The 16,331-nt window shown below is 45.8% G+C and overlaps 1 protein-coding gene across 1 annotated transcript in view; it reads right to left on the minus strand.

Annotated features, from left to right (window-relative positions):
- Positions 1-250: 250 nt before the first annotated feature.
- Positions 251-16,331, minus strand: part of LOC147663466 (membrane-spanning 4-domains subfamily A member 12-like) — an 89,015-nt gene continuing 72,934 nt past the window's right edge. Inside the window, exons 3-5 of the mRNA XM_086950431.1 lie at positions 12,847-12,903; positions 1,743-1,880; positions 251-325 (exon numbers count right to left, since the gene is read on the minus strand). Of these exons, the coding sequence (XP_086806557.1) occupies positions 251-325; positions 1,743-1,880; positions 12,847-12,903 (270 nt within the window). The remainder of the gene's footprint in view (positions 326-1,742; positions 1,881-12,846; positions 12,904-16,331) is intronic.

Below are 16,331 nucleotides of genomic sequence, written 5' to 3' on the forward strand. Positions count from 1 at the left end.
CAAAAACACTTTTTTGTTGAACCGAGGGATGGACAGAGAAGGTGTGGAGTTGTTAAAGCCATCTGTCAGGTCCCATCAACTGATTGCATCCTCTGGACATGATCTGGAACTTTACCTAAAGGTTGTTAATAATTCAAATCATAGATTCCTTTTAACCAAGTTCCGATTAGACAAAATTCACCTGCTAATTTCTGGTCGTCCTGGTTGGACTAAGCCACTTGATTTAGAGTTGTGTAAATGTGATGGCTGTTCAATTATGGATACTGCACACTTCCTGTTCTTCTGTGATCATTTTGGAGGTATTAGGAAGAAGTTCATCATACCCCTGTTAAAGGGGAAAGGGTTCAGGCAAGTTAAGCCAGCTTTACTATATCTCCAATTATTATCAAATGTATGGGAAATTTATAATGTAGCCAGATTTCTAACCATAGCCGTGATACTCAGTAAAAAGATTACCTGGTCTTAGATGAACTATTGTAAACATTAATTCCTGCAACTTGAATCAAGTTTTAAATAATATTTTCTCATGCCCTTTTTTTAATGAAACTAGGATGTAAATATTGCTGTTTTTAAATCATTACATCATGTGTTAGCATTTAAAAAAAAAAAAAATTGGGTACCCCCACTCTTTTTATATTGTATTTTTATGTCATTATGCTGCGTGGTGTCTTGTGGACCATTTTGTGTGTTTTTGTACTTTTGTGGTTTTGGAAATTGAACCGAATAAAGTATTTCTTGAACTTGATATATTCTTTCAGATCCACTAATTCTCTATATTCCCTTTCTCAGATGCCCATAATCTTCCCTTGGAGGGTAATCAGGGTTTTTACGTGATTTAGAAATTTCCAAAGTGAGTTCTTTTCAATCCCTGGTCATATATGATCCAGAGTTCACTCGGCAATGTTGTAGCAGGGAACAGTGGAGAAAACAGCCGCTTTTATATGAACAGATTTGTTTATGTGTGTTGTCCTGAAGAAGGAGGGGATTTGACTTTGAAAACTGCCAAAACGCTGCGTCGACATAATCCACATTAATAATTTATTTTTACTTTGAATGTGCAATTGATACTAAAAAAACGAAAATGGGTGATATGTAAAAGATATAGAGAGAACTTGTCCCAATAAGCACTGAGTACTGAAATCACTAAACAGGTGATTTGGATATTATTATACTTTCTGCATATTTTTTATATACTGACTATGAGCCTGAATGTTTTTTAAATTTGAAATTGAATGGTGATTTTAATGTATCGGACATACATTGATTGTATGGAATGATATCTGCATGAATAATTGTAATAAATATATACATTTTTATACAATAACGGAGATAGGTATTTTTCAATATTCTTTAAAACCATTTTTAGATGTTATTTTCTGGTGTTGTAGTCTTTGTGGTTTAATATGGAATTTTACTCAGTGCATTCTGATTGACCAAATGAGGAATAGTAGTTACATGTGAGCTCAAAAGGGAAGTTTGTTGTTTACTGGTTTAGATACCCTGTCCCTTTTGGTGGAAAAGTGGTACTCTCTGCCTTTCCAGAGTGTTTGACAATTACACTGAATGGACAGAAAGGCATCCACATGCAGTATCTGTGTGCCAACTCCACACAGTGACTATAGACAAAATGGACACAACCTCTAACACATAAAGACAAGATGGAGTCTTCAGGCTGCAGGCAGTCCCAATAGACCACACCTGATGGCTGCTTCAGCATTGAGTGCAGAAAGACTTCAACTCACCATATCTGATTGACACATTAAGGGATGGAAGTGGCAGGGCGCGCTCCAGAAATAGTACTGCAGGTCCAGAGAGTAGGTGATAATCCCAATGCCAGCAAAGATGGAGCTGATGATGTTCATGGCCAGGGTAGCACCGATCTGGAGGGGAAGTGGAGAACATGTGAACAGGAAATGGTCCTCTTCAGCTGGAGAGAGGAGAAGAACAGGGTGATGAACATCTGCCACTTGGAGACAAATTTGGGATACCCAGTCATACTGGGCATCGCACCGAGAGTTAGGGTTGGAGTCGGGTTTGGCGATAGACGTGATGCAGGGCGTCTCACTAGGAGTTAGGGCTGGAGATGGACGCGATGCAAGGCATCTTGCCTGGAGTTTGGGCTGGAGCTAGATGTGATGAAGGGCACCTCACCAGGAGTTAGGGCTGGAGCTAGACATGAAGTAGGGCATCTTACCTGAGTTAGGGCTGGAGCTAGATGCGATGCGGTGTATCTTACCTGGAGTAAGGGCTTGATCTAGACGCAATGCAGGGCATCTTACCTGGAGTTAGGGCTGAGGCTAGATGTGATGGAGGGCACCTCACAAGGAGTTAGGGCTACAGCTAAACATAAGAAGGGCATCTTACCTGGAGTTAGGGCTGGAGATAGATGCAATGCCGAGCATCTTACCTGCAGTTTTCACAATTTACAGCGTAATGATCAAATTGGTGATTTACATGTATTACCCAATATAATTTGGAATCAATAGCCTAGACTTATCCTTGATTGAAAAAAATACTTTGATATATATATTGGAGTTTTGTGCCCGCAATGCCCGTTTAGTTATGATAACTGGAGTACAAAAATGATGCAGTGCTTCTCATCCAGAGTTAGAGCTGGAGTTAGAAGTGACGCAGTGCTTCTCCTCCAGAGTTAGAGCTGGAGCGAGGAGTGATGCAGTGCTTCTCATCCAGAGTTAGATCTGGAGTTAGAAGTGACGCAGTGCCTCTCGTCCAGAGTTAGAGCTGGAGCGAGGAGTGATGCAGTGCTTCTCATCCAGAGTTAGAGCTGGAGTTAGAAGTGATGCAGTGCTTCTCATCCAGAGTTAGAGCTGGAGTTAGAAGTGATGCAGTGTCTCTCATCCAGAGTTAGAGCTGGAGCGAGGAGTGATGCAGTGCTTCTCATCCAGAGTTAGAGCTGGAGTGAGGAGTGATGCAGTGCTTCTCATCCAGAGTTAGAGCTGGAGTTAGAAGTGATGCAGTGCTTCTCATCCAGAGTTAGAGCTGGAGCGAGGAGTGATGCAGTGCTTCTCATCCAGAGTTAGAGCTGGAGTTAGAAGTGATGCAGTGCTTCTCATCCAGAGTTAGAGCTGGAGTTAGAAGGGATGCAGTGCTTCTCATCCAGAGTTAGAGCTGGAGTTAGAAGTGATGCAGTGCTTCTCATCCAGAGTTAGAGCTGGAGTTAGAAGTGATGCAGTGTCTCTCATCCAGAGTTAGAGCCGGAGTTAGAAGTGATGCAGTGCTTCTCATCCAGAGTTAGAGCTGGAGCTAGGAGTGATGCAGTGCTTCTCATCTAGAGTTAGAGCTGGAGTTAGAAGTGATGCAGTGCTTCTCATCCAGAGTTAGAGCCGGAGTTAGAAGTCATGCAGTGCTTCTCATCCAGAGTTAGAGCTAGAGTTAGAAGTGATGCAGTGCTTCTCGTCCAGAGTTAGAAGTGATGGAGTTAGAAGTGATGCAGTGATTCTCATCCAGAGTTAGAGCTGGAGTTAGAAGTGACACAGTGTCTCTCATCCAGAGTTAGAGCTGGAGTTAGAAGTCATGCAGTGCTTCTCATCCAGAGATAGAGCTAGAGTTAGAAGTGATGCAGTGTCTCTCATCCAGAGTTAGAGCTGGAGTGAGGAGTGATGCAGTGCTTCTCATCCAGAGTTAGAGCTGGAGTGAGGAGTGATGCAGTGCTTCTCATCCAGAGTTAGAGCTGGAGTGAGGAGTGATGCAGTGATCTCATCTAGAGTTAGAGCTGGAGCGAGGAGTGATACAGTGCTTCTCATCTAGAGTTAGAGCTGGAGTTAGAAGTGATGCAGTGTCTGTCATCTAGAGTTAGAGCTGGAGTTAGAAGTGATGCAGTGCTTCTCGTCCAGAGTTAGAAGTGATGGAGTTAGAAGTGATGCAGTGATTCTCATCCAGAGTTAGAGCTGGAGTTAGAAGTGACACAGTGTCTCTCATCCAGAGTTAGAGCTGGAGTTAGAAGTCATGCAGTGCTTCTCATCCAGAGATAGAGCTAGAGTTAGAAGTGATGCAGTGTCTCTCATCCAGAGTTAGAGCTGGAGTGAGGAGTGATGCAGTGCTTCTCATCCAGAGTTAGAGCTGGAGTGAGGAGTGATGCAGTGCTTCTCATCCAGAGTTAGAGCTGGAGTGAGGAGTGATGCAGTGATCTCATCTAGAGTTAGAGCTGGAGCGAGGAGTGATACAGTGCTTCTCATCTAGAGTTAGAGCTGGAGTTAGAAGTGATGCAGTGTCTGTCATCTAGAGTTAGAGCTGGAGTTAGAAGTGATGCAGTGCTTCTCATCCAGAGTTCGAGCTGGAGTTAGAAGTGATGCAGTGCTTCTCATCTAGAGTTAGAGCTGGAGCGAGGAGTGATGCAGTGCTTCTCATCCAGAGTTAGAGCTGGAGTTAGAAGTGACACAGTGTCTCTCATCCAGAGTTAGAGCTGGAGTTAGGAGTGATGCAGTGCTTCTCATCTAGAGTTAGAGCTGGAGATAGAAAGGACACAGTGTCTCTCATCCAGAGTTAGAGCCGGAGTTAGAAGTGATGCAGTGCTTCTCATCCAGAGTTAGAGCTGGAGCTAGGAGTGATGCAGTGCTTCTCATCCAGAGTTAGATCTGGAGTGAGGAGTGATGCAGTGCTTCTCATCCAGAGTTAGAGCTGGAGTGAGGAGTGATGCAGTGATCTCATCTAGAGTTAGAGCTGGAGCGAGGAGTGATACAGTGCTTCTCATCCAGAGTTAGAGCTGGAGTTAGAAGTGACACAGTGTCTCTCATCCAGAGTTAGAGCTGGAGTTAGAAGTCATGCAGTGCTTCTCATCCAGAGTTAGAGCTAGAGTTAGAAGTGATGCAGTGCTTCTCGTCCAGAGTTAGAAGTGATGGAGTTAGAAGTGATGCAGTGATTCTCATCCAGAGTTAGAGCTGGAGTTAGAAGTGACACAGTGTCTCTCATCCAGAGTTAGAGCTGGAGTTAGAAGTCATGCAGTGCTTCTCATCCAGAGTTAGAGCTGGAGTTAGAAGTGATGCAGTGCTTCTCGTCCAGAGTTAGAAGTGATGGAGTTAGAAGTGATGCAGTGCTTCTCATCCAGAGTTAGAGCTGGAGTGAGGAGTGATGCAGTGCTTCTCATCCAGAGTTAGAGCTGGAGTTAGAAGTGACACGGTGTCTCTCATCCAGAGTTAGAGCTGGAGTTAGAAGTCATGCAGTGCTTCTCATCCATAGTTAGAGCTGGAGTTAGAAGTCATGCAGTGCTTCTCATCCAGAGTTAGAGCTGGAGTTAGAAGTGATGCAGTGCTTCTCGTCCAGAGTTAGAAGTGATGGAGTTAGAGGTGATGGAGTGCTTCTCATCCAGAGTTTGAGCTGGAGTTAAAAGTGATGCCGGGCTTCTCATCCAGAGTTAGAGCTGGAGTTAGAAGTGATGCAGTGCTTCTCATCCAGAGTTAGAGCTGGAGTTAAAAGTGATGCAGTGCTTCTCATCTAGAGTTAGAGCTGGAGTTAAAAGTGATGCCGGGCTTCTCATCCAGAGTTAGAGCTGGAGTTAGAAGTGATGCAGTGCTTCTCATCCAGAGTTTGAGCTGGAGTTAAAAGTGATGCAGTGCTTCTCATCTAGAGTTAGAGCTGGAGTTAGAAATGACACAGTGTCTCTCATCCAGAGTTAGAGCTAGAGTTAGAAGTGATGCAGTGCTTCTCATCCAGAGTTAGAGCTGGAGCGAGGAGTGATGCAGTGTCTCTCATCCAGAGTTAGAGCTGGAGTTAGAAGTGATGCAGTGCTTCTCATCCAGAGTTAGAGCTGGAGCGAGGAGTGATGCAGTGTCTCTCATCCAGAGTTAGAGCTGGAGCGAGGAGTGATGCAGTGATCTCATCTAGAGTTAGAGCTGGAGCGAGGAGTGATACAGTGCTTCTCATCTAGAGTTAGAGCTGGAGTTAGAAGTGATGCAGTGTCTGTCATCTAGAGTTAGAGCTGGAGTTAGAAGTGATGCAGTGCTTCTCATCCAGAGTTCGAGCTGTAGTTAGAAGTGATGCAGTGCTTCTCATCTAGAGTTAGAGCTGGAGCGAGGAGTGATGCAGTGCTTCTCATCCAGAGTTAGAGCTAGAGTTAGAAGTGATGCAGTGCTTCTCGTCCAGAGTTAGAAGTGATGGAGTTAGAAGTGATGCAGTGATTCTCATCCAGAGTTAGAGCTGGAGTTAGAAGTGACACAGTGTCTCTCATCCAGAGTTAGAGCTGGAGTTAGAAGTCATGCAGTGCTTCTCATCCAGAGTTAGAGCTAGAGTTAGAAGTGATGCAGTGCTTCTCGTCCAGAGTTAGAGCTGGAGTGAGGAGTGATGCAGTGCTTCTCATCCAGAGTTAGAGCTGGAGTGAGGAGTGATGCAGTGCTTCTCATCCAGAGTTAGAGCTGGAGTGAGGAGTGATGCAGTGCTTCTCATCCAGAGTTAGAGCTGGAGTGAGGAGTGATGCAGTGATCTCATCTAGAGTTAGAGCTGGAGCGAGGAGTGATACAGTGCTTCTCATCTAGAGTTAGAGCTGGAGTTAGAAGTGATGCAGTGTCTGTCATCTAGAGTTAGAGCTGGAGTTAGAAGTGATGCAGTGCTTCTCATCCAGAGTTCGAGCTGGAGTTAGAAGTGATGCAGTGCTTCTCATCTAGAGTTAGAGCTGGAGCGAGGAGTGATGCAGTGCTTCTCATCCAGAGTTAGAGCTGGAGTTAGAAGTGACACAGTGTCTCTCATCCAGAGTTAGAGCTGGAGTTAGGAGTGATGCAGTGCTTCTCATCTAGAGTTAGAGCTGGAGATAGAAAGGACACAGTGTCTCTCATCCAGAGTTAGAGCCGGAGTTAGAAGTGATGCAGTGCTTCTCATCCAGAGTTAGAGCTGGAGCTAGGAGTGATGCAGTGCTTCTCATCCAGAGTTAGAGCTGGAGTTAGAAGTGACACAGTGTCTCTCATCCAGAGTTAGAGCTGGAGTTAGAAGTCATGCAGTGCTTCTCATCCAGAGTTAGAGCTAGAGTTAGAAGTGATGCAGTGCTTCTCGTCCAGAGTTAGAAGTGATGGAGTTAGAAGTGATGCAGTGATTCTCATCCAGAGTTAGAGCTGGAGTTGGAAGTGACACAGTGTCTCTCATCCAGAGTTAGAGCTGGAGTTAGAAGTCATGCAGTGCTTCTTATCCAGAGTTAGAGCTGGAGTTAGAAGTGATGCAGTGCTTCTCGTCCAGAGTTAGAAGTGATGGAGTTAGAAGTGATGCAGTGATTCTCATCCAGAGTTAGAGCTGGAGTGAGGAGTGATGCAGTGCTTCTCATCCACAGTTAGAGCTGGAGTGAGGAGTGATGCAGTGATTCTCATCCAGAGTTAGAGCTGGAGTTAGAAGTGACACAGTGTCTCTCATCCAGAGTTAGAGCTGGAGTTAGAAGTCATGCAGTGCTTCTCATCCATAGTTAGAGCTGGAGTTAGAAGTCATGCAGTGCTTCTCTTCCAGAGTTAGAGCTGGAGTTAGAAGCGATGCAGTGCTTCTCGTCCAGAGTTAGAAGTGATGGAGTTAGAGGTGATGGAGTGCTTCTCATCCAGAGTTTGAGCTGGAGTTAAAAGTGATGCCGGGCTTCTCATCCAGAGTTAGAGCTGGAGTTAGAAGTGATGCAGTGCTTCTCATCCAGAGTTAGAGCTGGAGTTAAAAGTGATGCAGTGCTTCTCATCTAGAGTTAGAGCTGGAGTTAAAAGTGATGCCGGGCTTCTCATCCAGAGTTAGAGCTGGAGTTAGAAGTGATGCAGTGCTTCTCATCCAGAGTTTGAGCTGGAGTTAAAAGTGATGCAGTGCTTCTCATCTAGAGTTAGAGCTGGAGTTAGAAATGACACAGTGTCTCTCATCCAGAGTTAGAGCTAGAGTTAGAAGTGATGCAGTGCTTCTCATCCAGAGTTAGAGCTGGAGCGAGGAGTGATGCAGTGCTTCTCATCCAGAGTTAGAGCTGGAGTTAGAAGTGATGCAGTGCTTCTCATCCAGAGTTAGAGCTGGAGTGAGGAGTGATGCAGTGCTTCTCATCCAGAGTTAGAGCTGGAGTTAGAAGTGATGCAGTGCTTCTCATCCAGAGTTAGAGCTGGAGCGAGGAGTGATGCAGTGTCTCTCATCCAGAGTTAGAGCTGGAGCGAGGAGTGATGCAGTGATCTCATCTAGAGTTAGAGCTGGAGTTAGAAGTGATGCAGTGTCTGTCATCTAGAGTTAGAGCTGGAGTTAGAAGTGATGCAGTGCTTCTCATCCAGAGTTCGAGCTGGAGTTAGAAGTGATGCAGTGCTTCTCATCTAGAGTTAGAGCTGGAGCGAGGAGTGATGCAGTGCTTCTCATCCAGAGTTAGAGCTAGAGTTAGAAGTGATGCAGTGCTTCTCGTCCAGAGTTAGAGCTGGAGTGAGGAGTGATGCAGTGCTTCTCATCCAGAGTGAGAGCTGGAGTGAGGAGTGATGCAGTGTCTCTCATCCAGAGTTAGAGCTGGAGCGAGGAGTGATGCAGTGTCTCTCATCCAGAGTTAGATCTGGAGTGAGGAGTGATGCAGTGCTTCTCATCCAGAGTTAGAGCTGGAGTGAGGAGTGATGCAGTGATCTCATCTAGAGTTAGAGCTGGAGCGAGGAGTGATACAGTGCTTCTCATCTAGAGTTAGAGCTGGAGTTAGAAGTGACACAGTGTCTCTCATCCAGAGTTAGAGCTGGAGTTAGGAGTGATGCAGTGCTTCTCATCTAGAGTTAGAGCTGGAGTTAGGAGTGATGCAGTGCTTCTCATCTAGAGTCAGAGCTGGAGTTAGAAGTGATGCAGTGCTTCTCATCTAGAGTTAGAGCTTAGTTCCTGAGCATAGCTCCCTGGTGGGGGTTTAATGTTTGAGTTTCTCGGCGAGATACACAGGGCCCATGCCATACATGGCCTTATGGAGGGTGCAACAGATTTTAAACTTGGAACACCTGTGCACCGGGAGCCAGTGGAGCTCTTGAAGAAGAGGGAGAGAGGCTGATCTGGGAGAGGAATTTGAGACCAGGTGTGCCGCACTGTTCTGGACTACCTGCAGACGGCTCAGCGAGGACTCATTTGCTGAGACCAGCAGAGCTTTGCAATAATCTAGTCTGCTCAGTACCAGTGTCTCAACAAGGGTTTTTCGTGTGGAATCTGGAAGAAAAGGGAAGACTCGCCACAACAGACCGAGTACTTGGAAGCAGGAGCCGGCAGCATAGACCACATGTTCCTTCAAGGTCAGTGCCTGATCTATGCGTACACCCAGATTCTTGACAACAGTCTTTGGTGCAGGAGGGACACTGAGATCCACTGGCCACCAATCTAGTTACAACAGCAACGGAGCCTCTCCAAAGAGCATGATCTCAGTCTTCCCTATGTTGAGTTGGAGGAGGTTGCCCCTCATCCAATTGGATATTGCTATCATGCCTAAGGATAAAGTGGACTGGGCTGACAGAGTTTATTTGTTAAATGAGAAGCGGAGCTGAGTGTCGTCAGCATATAAAATAGGGGTAAAACCAAAAGACCTAGGAAGGTCGGCCAGAGGAGCGGCATATATATTGAACAGGGTAGGGCACAGGCATGAGCCCTGAGGCACTCCCTTGGTCAGCTCCATAGTTTTTGACCGATAAGGGCCTAGGTTAACAATCTGTGAGTGAGTGGAAAGGAAGCTCGCCATCCATTGAAGGGCTATTCCTCAAATTCCAATTTCCTCCAAGCTCCTGAGCAAGATCTGGTGGGCAACCGCGTCGAATGCAGCACGAGAAGTGTGGATTGGCAGCTGTCCAAGGCCAGCCTGATGTTGTCCGTGATGGCCACCAGGGCTGACTACATGCTGTGTTTAGGCCTAAACCCTGATTGCGAAGAATCAAGGCTACCGGAGGATTCGACAAAGTCCGACAGATGTTTATTGATTTGTTTTCCAGAAGCTTCCTCAGGAGGGGCAGTGAGGAAATGGTTCATAAACTGGAGAGGTCTTCCATATAGACCTTAGTGTTCATGCGACTAGAGATGACCTGTGCCGCCTTCCATTCCAAGAGGAGACGCCCCTCCCTCATAGAAAGAGTAAGAAGTGAACAGAGGGGTGCAGCAAGTTGTTTAGAAAGTGAAGAAGAAATTTTGGCTGGAATGATGTCAAGGGGAGAGCCTGATTACACTGTACATAGTAAGACTTCCACGTCCTCACGATTCAGTGGGAGAAAGCTCTCCAACGACTGCGTCCTATTGCAAATAGGAGGACTATAATCCGTAGCAGCCTGCTGTAGACTTCCTGTTGAGTTAATCTTATACTCGAAGTTTAATATGTACAGCAGTTGAAGATAGTGTTGCAGTTAGAGGTAGTGTCTCTCGGCTGGAGGTAGAGCTGTAATAGGAAGTGATGCACTGCTTTTCATCCATCCAGAGGTAGAGTTGGAATGGGAATTGATGCAGTGTTTCCTCAGCTCGAGGTAGAGTTAAAATAGGAAGTGGTACAGTGTTTTCCACCCGGAGACAGAGTTGGAATGGGAATTGACGCAGTGTTTCTCAGCTGGAGGTAGAGTTAATATAGGAATTAATCCAGTATTTCTCAGCTGGAGGCAGAGTTGGAATAAAACTTGATGCAATGTTTCTCAGCTGGAGGTGGAGTTAAAATAGGAAGTGGTGCAGTCTTTTCCACCCAGAGACAGGGTTAGAATGGGATGCAGTGTTTCTCAGCTGGAGGCAAAGTTGAAATGGAAATTGAAGCAGTGTTTCGCAGCTGGAGGCAGAGTTGGAATGGGAATTGATGCAGCGTTTCTTACCGGGAGGTAGAGTTGGAATGGGAAGTATGCAGTGTTTGTGAACTGGAGGTAGAGTTACAATTAGAATGGGAAAGGGTGTAGTGTTTCTCAGCTGGAGGCAGAGTTGGAATGGAAATTGATGCAATGTTTCTCAACTAGAGGTGGAGTTAAAATAGGAAGTGGTGCAGTGTTTTCCACCCAGAGACAGGGTTAGAATGGGATGCAGTGTTTCTCAGCTGGAGGCAAAGTTGAAATGGAAATTGAAGCAGTGTTTCTCAGTTGGAGGTAGATTGGGAATGGGATGTGATGCAGCGTTTCTTACCGGGAGGTAGAGTTGGAATGGGAAGGGATGCAGTGTTTGTGAGCTGGAGGTAGAGTTACAATTAGAATGGGAAAGGGTGTAGTGTTTCTCAGCTGGAGGCAGAGTTGGAATGGCAGTTGATGCAGCATTTCTCATCGGGAGGTAGATTTGGAATGGTAAGTGATTGATGCAGTGTTTCTCAGCCTAAGGCTGAGTTGGATAGAGAATTCAAGCAGTGTTTCTCAGCTGGAGGCAGGGTTAGAAGGGGAATTGATGCAACGTTTCTCATCCGGAGGTAGAGTGCAAATGGGAAGTGATGCAGTGTTTCTCGGCAGAAGGTAGAGTTGGAATGGCAAGTGATGCAGTGTTTTTCACCCAGAGGTATAGTTAGAATGGGAAGTGGTGCAGTATTTCGAAGCTAGAGGTAGAGTTAGAATGGGAAGTGATACAATGTTTCTCACCTGGAGGAAGAGTTAGAATGGGAAGTGATGCAGTGTTTCTCATCCGGAGGTAGAGTTAGAATGGGAAAGGATGCAGTGTTTCTCATCCAGAGGTGGTTAGAATGGGAAAAGATGCAGTGTTTCTCCCCTGGAGGAAGAGTTAGAATGGGAAGTGATGCAGTGTTTCTCATCTGGAGGTAGAGTTAGAATGGGAAAGGATGCAGTGTTTCTCATCCAGAGGTGGTTAGAATGGGAAAGGATGCAGTGTTTCTCCCCTGAAGGAAGAGTTAAAATAGGAAGTGGTGCAGTGTTTTCCACCCAGAGACAGGGTTAGAATGGGATGCAGTGTTTCTCAGCTGGAGGCAAAGTTGAAATGGAAATTGAAGCAGTGTTTCTCAGTTGGAGGTAGATTGGGAATGGGATGTGATGCAGCGTTTCTTACCGGGAGGTAGAGTTGGAATGGGAAGGGATGCAGTGTTGGTCAACTTGAGGTAGAGTAGAATGGGAAGTGATGCAGTGTTTGTGAGCTGGAGGTAGAGTTACAATTAGAATGGGAAAGGGTGTAGTGTTTCTCAACTGGAGGTAGAGTGGGAATGGGATGTAATGCAGCATTTCTCATCGGGAGGTAGATTTGGAATGGTAAGTGATTGATGCAGTGTTTCTCAGCCTAAGGCTGAGTTGGATAGAGAATTCAAGCAGTGTTTCTCAGCTGGAGGCAGGGTTAGAAGGGGAATTGATGCAACGTTTCTCATCCGGAGGTAGAGTGCAAATGGGAAGTGATGCAGTGTTTCTCGGCAGAAGGTAGAGTTGGAATGGCAAGTGATGCAGTGTTTTTCACCCAGAGGTATAGTTAGAATGGGAAGTGGTGCGGTATTTCGAAGCTAGAGGTAGAGTTAGAATGGGAAGTGATACAATGTTTCTCACCTGGAGGAAGAGTTAGAATGGGAAGTGATGCAGTGTTTCTCATCCGGAGGTAGAGTTAGAATGGGAAAGGATGCAGTGTTTCTCATCCAGAGGTGGTTAGAATGGGAAAAGATGCAGTGTTTCTCCCCTGGAGGAAGAGTTAGAATGGGAAGTGGTGCAGTGTTTCTTATCCATAGGTAGAGTTAGAATGGGAAAGGATGCAGTGTTTCTCCCCTGAAGGAAGAGTTAAAATGGGAAGTGATGCAGTGTTTCTCATCCGGAGGTAGAGTTAGAATTGGAAAGGATGCAGTGTTTCTCACCTGGAGGAAGAGTTAGAATGGGAAACGATACAGTGTCTGGTAGCAGACTGCTGTGGGACACAATTTGCTTATAGTAGCTACTTCCAGAAGGAAGGAATGCATTTGATAAGAATTGAGATATGACTTATATTGTTGATCTGCCATTGGGGTGAAAGGCCAGGATTCATACTCACCAGTTGGGGATTCATTTTATTCTGCACTGAAATGGACAGCACTCCAGAGATGAGGAACTGTACATGGAAGAGGAGATGAACAGCACGTTATTCATTCATTCATGTGTGAGAGCGCACTCGATTTTATAGCATTACTGTTGTGTTATGTTAAAATGATTTGCAAACTGCACACACCATGAACGTTCATGACCCTACACAAACTAATGCTGGATTACAGCAGTTCATAGCAGAAGGTTCCCAGCAATTTCATGAATTTCATACAGTGCAGATCTATTCTGGTGTTCAATAGATAGTGCCTCAGTAGCAGGGCTTTAATGTCAGGATATTGAAGATAGAAATAGCATCTGATACAGGCATTCCGCTCTAAATATTTTTTATAAAATGTTGTCCCATGGGACGTAGATTTTTTTAAAACAAACTCCAATGAGACTAATTCCAATATTTAGGACACAATACCACGGGCATGATTAGGATCTCGGTAGATGGGTTACTCCGTCACAGCGGTGACAGATAGCTCATCCGCCAAGATATAAATCCCATTATATACTATGGGATTTATAATTTGGCGGATGGGCTATCCGTCACTGTTGTGACCGAGTAACCCATCCACGAGATCTAAATCAGGCCCGTGGATACAATAGCATTTATATTTCAGAGGATGGGATATCCCTCACCGTTGTGACCGAGTAACCCATCCACGAGATCTAAATCAGGCCCTAGGATACAATAGCATTTAAATGTCAGAGGACGGGATATCCGTCAGTAACCCGTCTGCCAAGATCTAAATCAGGCCCTGGGATACAATAGCATTTATATTTCAGAGGACGGGGTATCCGTCACCGTTGTGATGGAGTAACCCTTCCACTGAGATCTAAATCAGGCCCTAGGATACAATAGCATTTAAATTTCAGAGGACAGGATATCCGTCACCGTTGTGATGAAGTAACCCGTCCACTGAGATCTAAATCAGGCCCTGGGATACAAAAGCATTTATATTTCAGAGGACGGGATATCCGTCACCGTTGTGATGGAGTAACCCTTCCACTGAGATCTAAATCAGGCCCTGGGATACAATAGCATTTATATTTCAGAGGACGGGATATCCGTCACCATTGTGACGAAGTAACCTGTCCGCCGAGATCTAAATCAGGCTCTAGGATACAATAGCATTTATATTTCAGAGGACAGGATATCCGTCACCATTGTGACGAAGTAACCTGTCCGCCGAGATCTAAATCAGGCCCTAGGATACAATAGCATTTATATTTCAGCAGACGGTATATCCGTCACCGTTGCGACGGAGTAACCTGTTCGCCGAGATCTAAATCAGGCCCTGGGATACAATAGCATTTATATTTCAGAGGATGGGATATCCGTCACCAATGTGATGGGGTAACCCGTCCGCCGAGATCTAAGTCAGGCTCTAGGATGCAATAGCATTTATATTTCAGAGGATGGGATATCCGTCACCATTGTGAGGAAGTAACCTGTCTGCCGAGATCTAAATCAGGCTCTGTGTCGGAGGATATTCTGACACTGTTCTGCTATCTCTACATGCTCATTGGATAGGACTAACTTGCAGATTACAAATGTAATGTCACTCCATTATCTCAGGAGTGGGGGGCTCAAAGATTTATATTTCTTCTGCAAAGTTACTCAAAGTCTGCAAATTTCATCTCATCGGTCATGGGTGAGTTTCTCAACTTTGAACGATTTTGTTTGTGTGAAGTTTCACCTGCCCAAGGACCATGCAACTCGCCTGTTTACCTGCCACCAAAACCCTACCTATCAAGAGCAGGACATTCTGCAATCACAAACATTTTGCAAGATATGACAGGGACAGCACGGGTGGAAGTATTTGGGTGTCAGAGCAGGAACGGAGCCCTAAGGATGGTAGAACAGCCGGTCATATATAGGGGAACCTAGCTGGGCTGGCATAAGTGAGCAGGGGGTGGAGCTAGGATCAAGGAAAATGGCAAGACCCATGCTAGGGTTTCAGGTTTGCTAGGGTTAGGGGCTGTGAGAAGAGGTGGTTCCAAGCAAGGCCAGTCCGCCCACTTTCCCACGCCACAGGAAGAAGGGTTTCTTCAACCTTAAATGGTTACTTCAGCTGCTTGTTCCTTTATACACTTTGAAAACATGATGATAGGTTGGGGTGACATGGTCAAATTTGCGGAATCCAAGAAAGGGGAGCAAAGTGGCCTTCTGATGTAGTGAAGTCTGGATAGGAGTCCATGTTGACGCTGTGGCTAATATGCAACATAGATGCTTGTTGAATGAGTGAGATGTGTTTCAAAAATCTAAGTGCCTGATGTTAAGTTTGGAGGGAGGATTAATGTCCATCAGGGCGAGGGAGTAAATCACGCCGTTGCCCTGGTGAACATCCCGGCCGCCACATCTAGAGATATCTGTCGGCCTCGTGGACATCTCTTAACATTGGCAGGATTGGGCATCACAATGGTTCATATCAATGTTGGAAAGGTTTGACGGACAGCTTCGTGAAGCAGGACGCCAACCCTACAATCTTTTACACAGCTTTCCATTTTTCAATACCAAACTCCCAAAGCTGGAATTTGTTTTTGAAAAATGAAAAACGAAATTACCCTCACACTATGGGAGTTTTCTCCCCTGCTGTGTGGGTCATTGTTATTTTTTTCACCGTGCCTTTCCACCAGGTTTTACCTGGCAGGGAAGGACAGCAAAAAACAAAGCCATCCAACCTCCCACTCTAAAGTAGGCAGGCAGTGGATGGCTAATCTACGACGGCCCATAATCCATAAGGTTGGAGGAGTATGTTGGTGACGGAGCTGAAGCCAGAGTGGGTTTCGTTGTTGACATACTTATGGCCAGCCCATCCCTAAATCGGCCAGGCAAACTGTGAGTTCGGTGGACAGCTGGTGTCGCCCGTCTCTAAGGGTGAATGGGCCCTTTTAAAAAATCATCTATAGTGTAGGAAGGTGGATATCTGACTATGGTTACCCCCAAACTTTTTGCCTGGTGTTTAGCTGGTTTTTTACATAGTTGGCCTGGGATCCTGCTATTCAGGGCCCCAGGCTAATTGCTCTCTCCCTAAAATGGACTCCATGTACCTTAGGTGCATACACAATTGGAATTGGTTCACCTTATTGGCCCCTGGAACAGTGTACCCTAGGTACCCAGGGCATAGGTGTTTCCACCCTTCTAGAGGGACACGACATGTACCTAGCCTTAACCCCGGTTAAAGTTAACCAGAGCCTCAGCATCACAAAATGGATGCTGCCACCACAGACACAAGTCTGACCTCCTGCAGCTGGGAGTCCTTCCAGCGAGGGAGGCTTGGACAAAGGGTTTCCTGCCTTGGGAGGTGCGAGCACCACCCCAGACAGGATTTTGTGTATTGGGTAGGACAGGGCTGAATAGAATGATACATGCCCGGGGCACACAAGGTGTCCTCGTGCATAAGCCAGTCCAAACCGGTCCTGGGACTTTCCAGACCCAGGCCTGGC

Source organism: Lissotriton vulgaris, unplaced genomic scaffold (genome assembly GCF_964263255.1).
Source record: "Lissotriton vulgaris unplaced genomic scaffold, aLisVul1.2 SCAFFOLD_904, whole genome shotgun sequence".
NCBI classification, from domain to species: domain Eukaryota; kingdom Metazoa; phylum Chordata; class Amphibia; order Caudata; family Salamandridae; genus Lissotriton; species Lissotriton vulgaris.